At 37.4% G+C, this 17,846-nt stretch overlaps 1 protein-coding gene and 1 pseudogene across 4 annotated transcripts in view; both read left to right on the forward strand.

The window, feature by feature from the left end:
* The first annotated feature begins 1,356 nt into the window (after window positions 1-1,356).
* Window positions 1,357-17,846, forward strand: part of LOC143380943 (cytochrome P450 2C18) — a 38,470-nt gene continuing 21,980 nt past the window's right edge. Inside the window, exons 1-5 of one of the 4 annotated variants that reach the window (XM_076834105.1) lie at window positions 1,357-1,524; window positions 2,696-2,858; window positions 3,027-3,176; window positions 9,601-9,761; window positions 12,204-12,380. In XM_076834105.1, coding sequence (XP_076690220.1) covers window positions 1,357-1,524; window positions 2,696-2,858; window positions 3,027-3,176; window positions 9,601-9,761; window positions 12,204-12,380 — 819 coding nt within the window. The remainder of the gene's footprint in view (window positions 1,525-2,695; window positions 2,859-3,026; window positions 3,177-9,600; window positions 9,762-12,203; window positions 12,381-17,846) is intronic. The other 3 variants (XM_076834107.1, XM_076834109.1, XM_076834108.1) reach the window with 3 other exon arrangements.
* Window positions 7,158-7,924, forward strand: LOC143380944 (small ribosomal subunit protein uS2 pseudogene; annotated as a pseudogene).

The raw sequence follows: 17,846 nt of genomic DNA on the forward strand, positions 1-17,846 counted from the left end.
CTGGGGATGTGGCTCAAGCGGTAGCCCGCTCGCCTGGCATGCGTGCTGCCCGGGTTCAATCCTCAGCACCACATACAGATAAAGATGTTGTGTCCGCCGATAACTAAAAAATAAATATGAAAAACTCTCTCCCTCTCTCTTTAAAAAAAAAAAAAAGTCACATTGAAAAGGGCAGAAAGAACAGTTAGGCATTTCTCTTGTCACCCTTCCCCAGCCCGGGGCAGCGCGGCACAGAGACGTCCTGTCCCCTCGGGAGAAAGGGAGGGACGGGAGCCCTTGGCTTTGCTTTGCACCCTTAGTTAGCTGTGCAAAATTTCACTTCTGCAATAATGAAAAGGGAGAAACTCTAATTTTGACTTCTATTTTTACTTGGTCTCTAAGGAACATTTGGCTTTGTCATTTTGTGAACAGCCAGCGAGTTGGACATTCACAATAAAAGTATTATTATTATTATTATTTTTCCAGAAACTGTTCTCTAGGCAGCTGTGGCGAGGTCATAGCGTTTCAAACCTAGGGCATCAGAAGAGCTCATTCCAAACCCAGTTCCACACCTTTGAGCTGTGTGGCACCAACCGGTCTCCTTCTTGTTCTCTCAGAGTCTTTTTTCCTCATTTGAAAGATAAATAATTTATAATCTCTGTCTTCAAGTGCTTTACAGGGTGTTTAATGGTGAGTGTATGTATATTGCTGGCTGGGAAGGGAGGTGGGCGGTGCGGAGGGAAAAAAAAGAAAGGAAAGGTGTGTATATTTACTTAGCTACTTGCTGAGTGCTGGTTATTCAAGATGTGTGTTATGTTATAGGCTTCATGTTAGACATGTTAGCACAGTACCCTAAAATATTTCATAAGACTTTCTTTTTCAAGGAAAATATCTGAGTGTTTGAGAGGCAATACTGGAGAAATATTATTTTTTGTATAAGATCTAAAACACATGGCTAAAGCAATGTCCATAAACTCCCAAATGGCCATCAGTCTAAGAATCCAGAATGAACAATTTTTTTGATCAGATACTTTACTTCATTTGTTCTCAATTCTGACAGCTCACTGGAGCTGCTTGGGGTGTTAAAAAAAAAAAAAAAAAAAAAAAAACCCAAAAAACAATACCAAGGCCTCACCCCAGACTAGTTACACCAGAATCTTCAGGGTGGGGCTGTGGAAAGGAGAGTAAGAATAAGAACACACTATTTTCATGTTTTTCAGTTGGCCAGAGTCCATTCAGAAGGAGATCAAATTGCATGTAGGTGATTGGTCACTGCATCAAACAGTGCAGTGATTCACATATTGAATCAGCAGGGAGTGTTGTAAAAGCTTTGCATTGCAAGCTTGCTGTTGTCTGCGGTAAGAAGAGGAGGTTGCAATGGATCTAGTTGTGGCCCTGGTCCTTGGTCTCTCATGTCTGCTTCTCCTCTCAGTATGGAGACAGAGCTCTGGGAGGGGGAAGCTCCCACCTGGTCCCACTCCTCTTCCAATTATTGGAAATATTCTGCAGATGGATGTTAAGGACATTAGCAAATCTTTAACCAAAGTAAGTATGCTTTATGATCCTTTGGTGGCTTGTAAAGGATGAATTATTATTTCCTACTTTTAATAAAATTGATTGTTGGAGGCAGATAATTTTATTGTAAAGCATATAATCTCTGTGAGTTATTATTTTTGGTTTGTCACTGTCAGAAATAGTGGAATGATATGTGTTTTCCTAGGAGGGTACTATTTAAGTTATAAGATGGACTCAAAATGATAAAGTTCTGTTACCTTTCATGGTTTCACATCTTTTTCTGTGATTTTTCTTTTGTCTGAAGGTAAATGGTATTGGCTGTTTTGAGATTAAAGATTTTATTCGAGAAGTCATCTACTGTACATGTTGTGTATTCTGTTTAGATTAGTTATAATAGTTCAACTTCTCCAGAGAAGCAAATTATGTGTAAATGACAAGGAAATACTGTGGGTCTACAATAAGTAAATGTGAATGAAATAAATAATTAGTGAGGGATAATTGAGTAGTATCAGGATATTTTGGTCCTGTGACCTGTGAATGTACAGCATGGAAAGAATTGTCCTTCCATGGGATGCTGCACGTCCTGACATTTCTGTGCTGTGTCCTCTCTCTTTCTGAGTTAATAATATTGGTGGATTTCAAACTGGTCTGTGCATTAGAATTATCTGGGGAGATGTTTAAAAATGGAGATTTCTGGTATTTATCACAGGGCTGATGAGTCAGATCCTCAGGGGAAGAGCTTAGCAGGTGATCCTGAAGCTGTGTCCTATAGCAGCTGGGTATTGGTCCAAATGTGGACATTGAGGACTGTGAAATTGCCTTAGGTAGAAAAGGTCAACTAAGCAAGGGTTCAAGTTTGGGTTGTATATTTATTAGCTATGGGAAACTGAAATGAATTTTAATTTTTGAACCTCAGTATTTTTAATATATGACAGAATAAATTAAGCTACCTCAAAATGTTGATTCATTTTTGACAGTCTACCTAGTAGTTTCCCTGGCAGTTCCCTGGCAAATGGGAGTCATTGTTTATGTAGAAGCTATAACAATCACCATCTTAATTATATATGAAATCCAGAAATATTTGAAGTTGTGTTTGACAAAAATGTCAACAGTACGATAATATTGGTCTGAATCATGAACAATATGTAGACCAAATACTGATTTCTTTTGTTGCTCTTTGCATCTACTTTCCATATTCTAGTTTTCAAAAGTGTATGGCCCTGTGTTCACTCTGTATTTGGGCTTGGAGCCTTCTGTGGTGTTGCATGGATATGATGCAGTGAAGGAAGCCCTGGTTGATCTAGGAGAGGAGTTTGCTGGAAGAGGCAGTTTACCACTGTCTGAAAAAGTTAATAGACACCTTGGTAAGTGTGCCTGTGCATGAGTGTGCATGCATGTGTTGGACAGTAGTCCTGGTATGAGGCTTGAATTGATCTCCAGGCAGATTTTGGCCACCCATGTAGCTGCTACATGTCAGTTTTCTCTTCCTTGCCTGGGATTTCCCTTCTAGTTTTTGCTTCCCATTCTGGTAGGAATCCTCTTCAGCAATGGAAAGAGATGGAAGGAGCTTCGTCGCTTCTCCCTCATGACCCTGCGGAATTTTGGGATGGGAAAGAGGAGCATTGAGGACCGCGTTCAGGAGGAAGCCTGCTGCCTTGTGGAGGAGTTGAGGAAAACCAATGGTGGGTGGTGATTCTTGTTCTGTAATCATTGACCATATCAGACTGCTCTCTTTTCTAACAACATCCCTGGAAATACTTTAGGGGCAGCCAAATCTTTCATTAAGAATAGTGACTGGGGGCTGGGGGTGTGGCTCAAGTGGTAGCGCGCTCGCCTGGCATGCGTGCGGCCCGGGTTCGATCCTCAGCACCACATACAGACAAAGATGTTGTGTCCGCCAAATAGTAAAAAAATAAATATTAAAATTCTCTCTCTCTCCCTCTTTCTCACTCTTTAAAAAAAAAAAAAAAAAAAGTAGTGACTGTTAGTCTTCATGTGCAGGAGGGATGGTGTGATGAAGAGAGCCAAGGGAGCTTCTGTGTATCTGTGCTTGTTGTGTTTGTACACACAGTGGATAAAGTGTGGTCTATTTATTTATTTATTTTTGGGTGGTCCTGGGTATTGAACCCAGAGCCTGGTGCATGCAAAGCAAGCACTCTACCAACTGAGCTATATTCCCAGCCCCTAAAGTGTGGTCATTTAATGCTGTTCTGTGTCAAACTTCGTTTTTGAATCATTATGTCACCAAGAAAGTTTGAGTCTTATTTTTTAAATTGTTAAAGAATAATGTTTTTCCTATAGTGTAATTGTGGGTTAAGTATTTTAAAACATTTCACTTTAAACACTTGTCAAGTAGCCCTGATTGTAGTAATCTGCTACTTTTGTGGAGCATGAAATAACGCACATGTACTTTGGGTTAATTGGTCTGCATGCGTACAATCAGCTTCACTGACTGACATGTCTGGAGGGTTCTTTCGAGTCCCTGTGCCTAGAGTCTTCACCAGTAATTGTGCTGATCTGTGGTTTTGACTCCCTTGGCATCTTTAATGCTTCTTTGTTTATTGTGATTTCCTGTGAACAATAACTATTTAAAAACTATCAGTTTGAGTTATTTACTGTTTCTCACAACTTGCTGCATTATTTTAAGAAAATTTATACTCTAGTATAATCCTTCAAATTACAAAAATACTGTGTTATAAAATGGATTTGTTGAACTGAATTTCAACTCTTATTATTAATTCTTTATCCGGACTTCCTAGTTGTAAGGTGATTCTGTTTTGCTTTCCTTGTGTTATTTTCTATTTTTATTTGTGTAGTAATCACTTTTTTTGTTTTCTGATGGTTTGACATCTTAGAGTACCTCTGCCAGGGATACTTAATTCCCAGAGATAGCAAATAGCTTTCCTATCACAAGATTTTGATGTACAAAACAATCTATCCATAACCCATACTTCCAACCACCTGCTGTATCAAATTATTTTACACCAAGCCAATATTCTTTAGAGCTGTAAATCACCCCAGGGACAGTTATGGGACAGTTATCGATTATCTCTATAGCCCAGAGCACATTGAGAGTATTCAAACTATCAAATTACTCAGCGCACCTACTCTGCCTCACTCATTCCTTCCCATGCAAACCCCAATAAAGGTCCCCTGTTTTCCCTTGTTCCTTCTGCCTCCTGTCCAACTGTGATGCTTCTTCTTATGCTGCCCATCCCATTGTGGTGTGGCGGCCCCCTTCCCTTGGTAGCAGTACCACACCATCTTTTCAAGGGCAGTCTCATCTGTTGACCGTACCATATCTGAATAAAAACAAAATCCTGGGTGAATTTTATAACAATTGGATTTGGGGTTAGAAGTTTTATGGTAATTATTTGCTCCTCATTGTCCATTTTACTTATCTATGAAATGCTTGTCATAATAAAGCTGATTTTCAGCTTGATTCTAAATTACTCTGATACTTAATTATCTCTTCTCAAGGAGGTGAAAGGTAAGATTGAAAAATCAGATTTTCACTGTGAGTCACACTCCCCACACTACCAGAAATCTCAAATTGCAATTGTAAATTATCCCCTGTCTTCCAAGCTAAAATAAAATTTTACTACCATTTTGTTTCAGCTGAAAAGGAACCTAGTATAAGAGAAGTTATCTACTAAAGGAGATGCTTCTATTATTGAATTCCCTATTCTTCTTCACATTTAAAAAAATTGACACATAATTATTGTACATATTTTGTACATATTTTTGGGATGCCATATTGTAACTTGACACATGTATGTAGTTTTTAATGATCAACTTAAGGTAATTAGCTTTTCCATCCCCATAAACATTTATAAGGTTTTTAAATATTTCTTTATTTGTTGATGGACCTTTATTGTATTTATTTGTATGTGGTGCTGAGAATAGAACCCAGTGCCTCAAGCATGCTAGACAAGCACACTACAACTGAGCCACAATCCCCCCATCAGTTTTTTTGTTGGGGCAATTTGAATTCCTTTCTTCTAGTGCTTTGTAATATATATACACTTAACATAATATTCTCCAATTTCATCTGCAAATGACAGAATTTTATTTTTTGTGTGTCTGAATAAAATTCTCTCACGGAGGAGTCCATATGGTGGTGGTGTTTTGATATAGTTTTTTTTATATATATATATATGATATATATAGTTGATATAGTTTATATGATATAATATATATTATATATATATAAATTATAGTTATCCTACTGTGCTGTAGAACACTGGATTTTATTCCTTCTATTGAACTATATTTTGGTATCCATTATCCAACCTCTCTCTGTTCTCCCTCCTCCCTACCCTTCCTATTCTCTAGTAACCACTAATCTACATTTGTCTTCTCTGAGGTCACCTTTTTTAGCTTCCATGCATGAGTGAGAACGTGCAGTGTTTGTCTTGGTGCCTGGCTTATGTCACTTAACATAATGTTCTCCAATTTCATCTGCAAATGACAGAATTTTATTTTTTGTGTGTCTGAATAAAATTCTCTCATGCATATGTATCACAATTGCTTTATCCATTTATCCCCTGTGGACATCTCTGTTGAGTTCATCTTTTGACTGGTGTGGATAGTCTGTACAACCCTTTGAATTCACTCTTGATTACATCCATAAACTTGTGGGCTTTTAAAACTTAACATTTATTGATGATTTGCTTACAACAATCTCATTTTTTTTTTTAAAGAGTGAGAGAGACGGAGAGAGAGGGAGAGAGAGAGAGAGAGAATTTTAATATTTATTTTCTAGTTTTCGGCGGACACAACATCTTTGTTTGTATTGGTGCTGAGGATCGAATCCCGGCCGCATGCATGCCAGGCAAGCACGCCACCGCTTGAGCCACATCCCTAGCCCCCAACAATCTCATTTAAATGTCCAAAAAAAGGAAAAATTTTCTCTACTTTTTCTTAGACAGAGAGAGAGAGAGAGAGAGAGAGAGAGAGAGAGAGAGGAGAGAGGAGAGAGAGAGAGAGAGAGAATTTTCTAATATTTATTTTTTAGTTTTTGGCGGACACAACATCTTTGTTTGTATGTGGTGCTGAGGCCGCATGCATACCAGGCGAGTGTGCTACCGCTTGAGCCACATCCCCAGCCCCTCTACTTTTTCTTTTTCTATAAAATAATGGAATTGACATAAATGATTGTGAAATTTAAGAAATGTGTAACATACAGCGATAACTCAAGAATTCCACCAGAGGGCAGGCTTTGCCCAAGTAAATTAAGCCTGTGCAGTTTAATGGTGGGCACTATTTCCTAGGACAGGACATTTTTTCTCCCATTCAATATTGAAATAAAGAAATAAAGGATTCCATCAATTTAAACTTTTGTGTTTACCCTATCTGTGATTTAAATTTAAAATGATCTTTTTTTTTTATTTCATTTTTATTTTAGGTGAGCAAAATCTATCTTAGAATTTGTGCTCATTTTCATTAGTTTTTCTTTTCACACAACATGTATGCTTTTGCCTTTTTACATTTGTACCATCCAATACCTGCGTTTTTTATAGTTGTTCTCTCTTTAGTCTTCCCCTCTCCTAGTTCTACATACAGTTCCTTCAACTATTCATTAAATCTGTGCTACCCATGGATAAGTCCATATGGTGGTGGTGTTTTTGATTCCTATTATAACTTAAAGGGAAACTGTCAGAATGTCCGGAGCCCTTGATGTCCTGCAAATGAAGGAGAAGGATATCTTCAAACTCATTACTGTAGGAACCCACTTTGGTGGCTCCAATTTTTCTTTCTAGATAGAACAATATATTTACAAAAGGAAAAGTGATGGCATCTCTATCATAAATCTGAAGAGGACCTGGGAGGAGCTTCTGCTGGCAGCTTATACTATTACCATTAAAAATCCTGCTGACATCGGTGTCATTTCCTCCAGGAATACAGTCCAGTGGGATGTGCTGAAATTTGCCACTACCCCCAAGAGCCACTTCTATTGCTGGCTGTTGCATTCCAGGAATGAATTTAAATTTAAATTTTAAATTTAACCAGTTCTAGGCTGCCTTCCAGGAACTGTGTCTTCTGGTGGTTACTGATCCTATCTTATGTCAATCTGCCTGCCATTGCTCTGTGCAACACAGATTCTCCTCTGCTCTGCGTGGACATCACCACTCTATGCAACAACAGGGGAGTTTACTCTATGGGTCTGATGTGGTGGATGCTGGCCTGGGAGGGTCTGTGTATGCACAGCACCATCTCCTGTGAATACCCATGGGAGGTTATACCCGATCTCTACTTTCACAGAGATCCCAAGGAGATGGAAAGAAAGAGCAGACACTGATGAAAATGCTGTGACCAAAGAGGAATTTCAGGGTGAATGAACTGCACTGGCTCTTGAGTTCACTGCTACTCAATCTGAGGCTGCAGGCTGATCGAAAAGTAGCAGGTGCCCTCTGTGCCTCTTCAATAGTTCTCTATTGAAGTTTGGAGCAGTCACTGAAGGTCTGAGCTTCCTCTGCTCAGACCACTGAATGTCTTGAGCTGTTCATCTTTTAAAAAAATTATTATTATTATTGTTATTTTTTTAGTTCTACATAATAGTAGAATCCATTTTGATATGATTATACAAGCATGGAATATGTCTTATTCTGATTAGGACCCCAGTCTTGCACATGTACATGATGGTGAGAGTCACTGTGGTGCATTCATATATGTATATAGGAAAGTTATGCCAGATTCAGTCCACTGTCTTTCCTTTTCTTATCCCTGTCCTTCCCCTCATTCCCCTTTATCTAATCTACTGAACTTCTATCTCCAGCTGCTATTGTGGGTTAGCTTCTACATATCAGAGAACATTTAACCTTTGGATTTTTAGGATTGGTTTATTTCACTTAGTATGATAGTCTCCAGACCCATCCATTTACAGGCAAATGTCACAAGATCATTCTTCTCTCTGGTTAAGTAATACTCCATTATGTTTATACACCACAATTTCTTTATCCATTCATCTGTTAAAGGGCACCAAGCCTGGCTCCATAGCTTACCAATAGTGAATTGTGCTACTATAAACAATGATGTGACTGCATCACTGTAGTATGCTAATTTTAAGGAGTGGGATAACTGGGTCAAATGGTGGTTCCATTCCTAGTTTTTTGAGAAATCTCTATACTGCTTTACAGAGAAGTTGCAACAATTTGCAATCTCACCAATAATGTATAAGTGTATTCTTTTCCCCACAACCTTGCCAACATTTATTATTACTTATATTCTTGATAATTGCCATTCTGGTTGGAGTGAGATGAAATCCCTAGCTTTTTTTTTTAATAATACCTTTATTTTATTTATTTTTATGTGGTGCTGAGGATTGAACCCAGTGCCTCACAAGTGCTAGGCAAGCACTCTACCACTGAGTCACAAAACCAGCCCCTGCAGTGTAGTTTTAATTTGCATTTCTTTAAATTGTTGAGCTAAATACAGTTAAGCAAAATGTAAATAAAATTATGGAAAATAACACTAGTTAAAAAAAATGGGTTTCCAGGTTGCTGTTTTCTTCCTTTCTATATAACTATCTATAAGCTTTCTAGAGAGATGTGATTTACGCTGATAACTTGAATTATTAGGTATTTTAAAAATACATTTTACATTTTTTTCTTTTGCCTTCCAAAGTAATTGTTAGTGAATGTTTGGGGCTATGATGTATGCATGTAATTCCAGTGACTTGGGATGCTGAGGCAGGAGGATCACAAGTTTGAGGCCAGCCTCAGCAATTTAGCAAGGCTCTAAGCAACTTAGCAAAACCTGTCTCAAAATAAAAAATAAAAAGGGCTAAGGATGTGGCTTAGCACCCCTGGGTTCAATCCCCAGTACCAAAAAGAAAATTGTCACTTTGGGTTAGAATCATGTAAACAGAGGTGGTGATGCCTACAGAATATTGGGTAAGTATTATGAAATAAGCTAGGACAGAAAGATAAATTCAGATTTAGAGGAAAGAGATGTGTTGATTTTAAGTATGCTAAAGTTTTTGCTGATAGGGAATTTTAGGTAGATACTTAGATTTTCTAAACTTATCTTTACCAGTTATGAAAGATGAAGTGTCGAATGTATATACATGTATATTGATGATTTTTCATGTTTCCAATTCTTTAGGCTCACCCTGTGATCCCACTTTTATACTGGGCTGTGCTCCCTGCAATGTGATCTGCTCCATTATTTTCCAGAAACGTTTTGATTATAAAGATCAGAATTTTCTTAACTTGATGGAAAAATTCAATGAAAACCTCAGACTTATGAGCTCCCCATGGATCCAGGTGAGATCTTTTTGAGAAACCATGTATGCTCTTTTCTCTGACCAGTCCACAATTCCAGAACTGAGCTATGAAGTGAATGTTTGAGAACTGGATATTTTGTATACTCTGATTTGGCAATCCTGGAAATCACACTTCCCTTTCTCTTTAGGGTTAAATTTTTTTTTTTTTGCCACTGTTGTTTTTATTTTCTTTTTCGTTGTTGTTATTTACTTTTTGTGTTCTATAGATTGTTGGTATTTAGTGACTTTCTAAATATTTTAAAAAAATATCTGTTCTTTGTCATGTGTTATCTCTGAAGTCTCTAATTCTTGAGTTCAGCTAGTTTTTGGTCGTGGAAATTGAATCCAGAGCTTTATGCCAAGTGGTCTACCACTGAGCTACTTCCTTGGATCTTGACAAATTTTTTGTTTTGTGACGGGGTCTTACTAGATTAGAATCCTCTGCCTTAGTCCCCTGATGAGCTGACGTTATAGGCTTGCACCATCATGGTAGGCTAGTTATGATAGATTCCTTGGCTGTGAGGAGGAGAAGGAGAAGAAGAGAGAGAAAGGAGGAGGAGGAGGAAGACAAGAGTTAGAGATAGATAAGGGGAGTAAGGGGAAAAATAGAAAGAGGAGGGGAGAGAGAGAGAGAGAAAGAGGAGGGGATGAAAAGAAGTGAAGAAAGAAAAAGGAAAGAAAGAAAGGGAGGGAGGGAGGAACTCCCTCCAGATTGGCTCTGTGCTGGGCACTCCTTGTAATAGCCTGCACTTGCTCTTAAGCGGGCTACAGGTCAGCAGAGGTTAAAAACTTAAAGTCTTTTCTTAGCCTGTGTCTTGCCCCGGGCCTGTTTGTAATTTGTTTGAATTTATCAGAATGTGTGGGTGCTCTCAAATGTCCTAATTTTTCAAAGAACCCTCTCCCTAATTTTCCTTCCTAGGCTGTTGTGCCTTCACTGTACTCTTTTGCCCTGGCTGGCTCAGGGTTGCTTAGTGGCATTATAAAATAATTTTTTTCCAGATGGGGCATTATGAGGCTTTTGATATTGTCATTGCTTTTCTGCCCAAGTGAGTTCTGACTCAGATGAAGCAGATACACAGGCTTTATAGAAGTCTTTCAGGTAGTCCTCGATAGGTTACAACAGAGAAACACAATCTCTGTTCCTCTGGAGCCAACTACCAGGGTCCCTCACTGGGAACAGGGCTGCCCCCTTTAAGGCCATTGCCAAGCCAGGGAGGGAAGTGGGAGGAGCAGAAGCAATGCCACAAAGCTCTCTGAGTTTTTAGGTCCTTTTTTTTTTTCCCCATTTGGTTTACCCTTTGTAAACATCTGACTATCTTCCAGAGTTCTGATAAAGTTGATTCTGCAGCTTTTCCAAGATATAGAAATTTTTTTTGGTGGTTCCTACTGTGAAGTAAATGTTTAGACACCACAGTCCTGTCCAGATCTTAGTATCATGGTATGAACCTCTCAAAAAGGTAGACAGCCCTTCATTTTTACAAAGACAACAAATGCCTGAATCTTGGGGTAGAATTCAAGCCCAAGGGCTATTGGTTTTCCCACCAAACCTCTGTTTCTAGGCAGCACTTTGGTGACTGCCCCAAAGCATGCCCAGGCACACAGTGGACGTCCAGGGCTCTTGTTGAAAAGTTTCCATGACCCACAGGCTGGTCTGTCAGTCAACACTAAGGAGCTCTTCATGCCATTACTTGGCAGCAATGTTGTAATTTAGAATATCAAGGATGGAGAATGTTTGGGACACAGCTGCTGCCAGGATCCTCTGAGTAGTGAGTGTGTTTGAGGCTTCAGCTGGGATCCTAGTTGAGAAAGCGAACAGGGTCAAGATCCCAGAATGATTGGGTTTTGGTGTGAACGAACCATAAGCAAACATCACCCTATTACCCTGTGTTGAGCTACTGTGCCCTAAACTCTGCCTAAAAGATAATTGCATGATTTTATAGGAGTCATTTAACCATTCTTGTGCACAAGTGCTTGTCTATAAAATGCAGTGTTGGTTTTCATGGTATCTTTGCACCCCTCCCAGTTACAAAATCGTAATTCTGTTCCTGAGGCTTATTGCTGGTGGAAGAAATAGCAGGGAGTGGCTGTGTGCTCTGTATCAGGTTGTCCAAAAGTCCTTAACCTCTGTGCTCATGTGTTACATGTGAATCAGAGCAATTCATGGCATTCTATATTTCAAGGTTGCAAGTGAGAAAAGTGACATAAAGATGCCCTAATGCTATGAAAAATGTATCAGGATGGGACATTCTTCTCATGTTTGATGATGTGGTCAGTTTATTCCCATCTTCCTGTCAGCATGAAGGACTCCTTCATACATGCTGCTCAAGTTGGAGACCATTTTTTGTTCACTCCAGTTTTTAACCAGGGCTTAAGTTGGATTATTATATTTGCCTTTGTCTTCATTACATGGTTTTAACTTAATAAATGTCATTTAATTTTTAAGGTTCTCAATATTTTCCCTGCTCTCATGGATTATCTCCCAGGGAGTCATAACACAGTTATTAAAAATTTTGATTATGTAAAAAGTTATGTTTTGGAGAAAATAAAAGAGCACCAAGAATCTTTGGATGTCAACAATCCTCGGGACTTCATTGATTGCTTCCTGATCAAAATGAAAGAGGTAGAATGTTATTTGCTTGCATTTTGTGGTTCATTGATAATATCTTTTACTTATTGGGGATGTAACTGGTCAGGCAAGAAATACTTGATAAGCACTTAAGTACCTAATGTGTACATACATGGATCTGGACTAAGTATCGTGGAAGATTTAAAACAGAATTGTTTAACATTTATAGTACATAGGCATTGTTTTTAAGCTCTAATAATCTCTTTGAGTAAAGAGAGAATGTTCACCTCAGGTAAGATGCAAATTCAAACCTATAGGGCTGGGGATGTGGCTCAAGCTGTAGCGCGCTCGCCTGACATGCGTGCGGCCCGGGTTCGATCCTCAGCACCACATACAAACAAAGATGTTGTGTCCGCCGAAAACTAAAAAATAAATATTAAAAATTCTCAAACCTATAGAAAATACAAAATATCAAGCCATAAAATAAAAGTTGACACAGATACATCACACATCATATGGGAGAATAAAAAGGAAGGGTTTAATCTAGGTGGGAGTTTTAGCCAAGTTTTTCATCATTGTGACAAAAAGACCTGATAAGAACAATTTCAAAGCAGAAAAAGTTTATTTGGGACTCATGGTTTTAGAGGTCTCAGTTCATAGACAGTCGACTCCATTTCTCTGGGTCTAAGGTGAGGCAGAACATCATGGGAAGAGTGTGGAGGGAAAAGCAGCTCAGGATAGGGCCACCAGAAAGCAGAGAGAGAATTCCACTCACTAGGGACAAAATATAAACCCCAAGGACACACCCCCAGTGACCTTCTCTAGCCACATCCTACCTACCTACAGTTACCACTTAGTTAATCCATATTAGTGGATTAAGTCTTTGATAGGTTACACTTCTCATCACCTAATCATTCCACCTCTGAATGTTCTTGCATTTTCTCCTGTATGATCTTTTTGGGGACACCACATATCCAAACCGTAATGTTGGACTTCCTACATTTCTAGAGGTTTAATATAGATCTTTAAGTATTTGCAGTGAGAAACATGGGATGGAATTTTAGATGGATAGTGATGTAGTGAGAAATTCAGATGTGTGTGGTGGTGGAGATAGAGGAGAGAATGCTACTGGAAATGAATCTGAACAGATAATGAGGGGAAGATATTTGTTAAATACTCTGCAAACCTGATTGTTGGCATGAAGAGTTTTTATTTGGTCAGGTATATATGGGCCAGAATAACAATGTTATGCAAGGAAAATTATCCTGGGAGTTCTGTAGAATGGTCTGTATGGTGACAGTTGTGCTTATAGATTAGCTATGAGATTTTTTTCATCTCTTTACACTTTGGATTAATAAATGTCTGGATTATAGAAATGCAGATTCTGAAATTCAAGTTATTCATCTTATAATATTCTCAGAGATTTATAGATTTTTATTTTAGTGGAGTAGATAGGAACCAAATAATAGGAACTGTGTGGGAAATTTCAGTATCAAGACAGTTATGCCATTTGATAAGATTAATCAAGTAGGAAAAGACTGGGATAGTGAACTTGAATGGTGGTAGGGTCAGTTTGGAAACTGAGAAGTACATAAGCACACTTGAATAGGTACAAAGTTCTATTTACTAGAAGAGGACAAATGTAGAAGAATCTGGAAAGAACCAACTCTAGAGAATAAATCTATCCTTTGTGTCCACTATATTTGACTCCACCACTTTGTAACACTTTGAAAAAAGTAAGTCAGTGGGCTGTGGGCTAAGGTGGCAAGGAATCAAAGGGTGATTTTTATAAAACTCTCTAGGGCATTGTGTTTGAATTTGATTTTGGCCTGTTTTAGATGAAGTGAAGAAGAGGGAATAGTTCCAAGAAAAATGGTGAAGAGAAGAAGCAAATCACTTTGATTCTCTGTCTTGTCTGTTTCTAGGGCATGACCATCATGCAGGGTCTAATTAATTTAAAAATCTCATTAAAAGTATGGACATCTTATCAAAAACATGAACCTACATGAGTTCTTTATATTTGATACACATTGAGAGGGATTTTCGTAATGCTGTTGAGCCTCACCATTAAGCTTAGATTATAGTGAACTTTAAGGTCTCTTGTACTTCAGTCACCAAAGGCTGTTGCCTCAATACTGTATTTAAAACTGTGTTGTTCCTTGGAGCTCAGTATAGTATTAAAAATATAGGTTATTTTATTTTTTGTTGATACTTTTATTAGCTATCATTTACGTATTACCTCTGTATAGATTTTAAGTATAGTTTAATACTCTTACTATTTTCAGAGAGTTGTGGAACCTCAACTAAAATCAGTTTCAGAACATGTTCATCACCTAGAAAACAAACCCCAGTCTCCTTCATTGCTCCCAAGCCTTCAGCTTTAGGCAGTACTGGTCTACTTTCTGTCTTTATAGATTTGTTCTTCTGTATGTTTCATATGAATGGAACTACATGGTGTATGGTCTTTTGTGACTGGCTTTGTTCACTTGTCATAAACCTTTCAAGGTTCATTGATGTAGCATGTATCAGTACCTCATCCTTTTATATGGTAGAAAAATATTTCAGTGTCTTGATATATTACATTTAATGTTTTCACTCATCAGTTGATGGACATTTGAATTGTTTCCATTCTTTGTCTATTATGAATAATACTAGGAATCTTTGTGTATAAGGTATTGGTTATACATGTTTTCATTTTTCTAGGGATTCCACATCACAGTGGAATTGCTGGCTGATATTGCAGCTCTATGTTTAGCATTTTAATGTAAGAGCTAAAAATATGAAAACCCAGAAGAAGACATAGGCATGAAATTGACTCCACCATTTTAAAATCTCTCTGCAGTGTACGAGTGCTCCAGTTTTCCTGCCTTCTCACCAAGGTGTCTATCTTTTTTATTCCAGCCATCCTAGAGGGTGTGAAGTGTTCTTTTACTGTGTGTGTTGTGTGTGTGTGATTGTGTGTGTGTGTGTTGGTGTTTGGTACCAGGAATTGAACCCAGAGGTGCTTTACCACTGAGCCACATCCCTTTCTCTTTTAATTTTATTTTTTATTTTGAGACAGGGTCTTGTTAAGTTGGCTTGGGCCTATATATACTAGATACAAGTTCCTTATATTGATATAAGGATTGAAGATATTTTCTCCCATTTTGTGTATCACATTTTCAATTTCTTTAAAATGTCTTTTGAAATAGAAAAGTTTTCTTTTTGTGTGAAATTCCAATTGATTGCTTGTAACTTTTGGGTCATAACTAAGAAACAATTACCTAAACCAAAGTCATGAAGGTTCACTCTAAAGGTTTTATAATTTTAACTATTACCTTCATGTACATGATTCACTTTTAGTTAAATTTTTATTGTGTGAGGTATGGTTCCAACTTCATTCTTTTGCATGTGGATATCCAGTCATCCCAACATCTTTTGTTGAAAGTATTATTTCCACATTGAATGATCTTGGAACATTTGTTGAAAATCAATTGACTATATATGAGGGTTTATTTTGGAGCTCTTAATTCTATTCCATTGATCTATGTATCTTTCTTTCTGCTAATATCACATAATTTTAATTAATGGAGTTTTTAATTTTGAAATCAGGAACTGTCATGACTCCAGTTCTGTTCTTTTCTAATTTTGTTTTGGCTCTTAAGGATTTAGGTCATGTGAAGTTCCATAAAAAATTTAGGATAATTTTATCAACTTCTGCAAAGCAGCTTACAGGGATTTTGATATGGATCCCTTTAAATATTTAAACCAATTTGAGGAGTAATGTCATCTTAACAATACTAAGGATTTTAGTAGATGTGCATGAGATATCTTTCTACTTATATAGGTTTTCTTTAATTTTTTCCACAATGTTTTATGTAAGCTAGCTGATTTCAATTACTACTCTAGTAGTGTAATTTGTACATAACCACAGATTCTTTAAATTCATTTGAACTGATGCAAATATTAATATTGGTTTATAAGTGTTGTACTCTTTCCTAACCTTACTGTAATTTTGAGTTGACAATCTTAGAAACTGTGTGAAGTTGATGTTACCAATAGGGATGATTGATTATGTTTGCTTACCAAGTATTTCTGTTGAGGAGTATCTATTTTAGTTGGGTTGATTACATAATATTAAGCATGCCACAGGTCACTTCAGAATTATAGGAACCTTATTAAATTAATGCTGATCTGGAGCACTGGGTAGGAATGTTAAATTAGGTGATGTTTGTTAAAGACAAACTCTGAGTTCAGTATTTCAGATTGCTTCATGTTATTATCAATTTTCTCCTCCTCCTCCAACTTCCCCTTAGAACTGCTTTTGGTATGTCTCATAAGTTATGATATATTGTTTCCATTATCAGTTATTGCAGGATATATTTTAGTTTTCCTAATAATTTTTCTTTAACTCAATAGTTGTTCTGGAATATCTTGTCTAATTTCCATGCATTTGTGATTTCTAGCCTTAATTCCTCTCATTATTGGTATTTAGAGTCATACCTTTGTGGTCTGAAGAGATAATTTGATAAAGTTTCAATCTTTTTAATTTTGTTAAGACTAGTTTTGTGGCCTAATCCATGATCTATGTGGGAGAATGTTCCATGTGCACTTGAGAAGGATGAGTGTACCACTGTTGGATAGAATGCTTTTTATGTCTATTAAGTCCATCTGGTCTAAAGTGTAGTCCAATATATTTATACTGAATTTTTGTCTGTATTATCTATCTGTTGTTAAAAGTGGGATACTCCTATTTTGGTGTTGTAATCTATGCATTCCCTCAGATCTCTTAATGTTTACTTTAAATGTTTACATGCTCCAATGTTGGATGCATATATATTTATAATTGTCATATCTTCTTGATGAATTAGTCAATTTATCACTTCATAATCACCTTCTTTGTCTCTTTTTAGTGTTTGACCCAGTGTTTTGTCTGATGTCGATGTAGCTATCCCTGCTGTCTTTTGGTTTTCATTTGCATTGAATGTCTTTTTCAATCCCTTCACTTTCAGCCGGAGTGTTCTTGAAGGTGAAGTAGAGTCTTATCTATGTATCATGTAGTTGGGTCTTTTTTTTTTTTTCAGAAATGTTGTTAGTTTTTTTTCTTCTTTTTAATATCTTTGTTTTATTTATTTATTTATTTTAAAAAATGTGGTGCTGAGGATTGAACCCAGTTCAATTGAGGATTGAACCTCAGTTTCAACCACTGAGGTACAAGCTCAGCCCCTTGGGTCTTATTTATTAATGCACTCTCCTCACCATGAAATTGGGATCAGGTGTTTATCTTTAACTCTCTCTCTACTAATCTAGGGGGAGGATCCACAAATGCCTGCACTCAAATTCCAATCATTCTCTCTGATCCCCGGGCAGATAGCTTCTGGAAGTGGGCTTACTATATATCCTTCTCTTTGTTTTCTGTGATTTAAGGACATAACCAGAGCTAGTTGATTAAGAAAGTGGTCCCTTAGGTGAAAGCTATAGAAATTGTGATGCTCAGTGCATAGACAAGCCCCTTCCAGTATAAATGGACTTTTTTTATTA

The sequence above is a fragment of the Callospermophilus lateralis genome, chromosome 15 (genome assembly GCF_048772815.1).
Source record: "Callospermophilus lateralis isolate mCalLat2 chromosome 15, mCalLat2.hap1, whole genome shotgun sequence".
NCBI lineage: Eukaryota > Metazoa > Chordata > Mammalia > Rodentia > Sciuridae > Callospermophilus > Callospermophilus lateralis.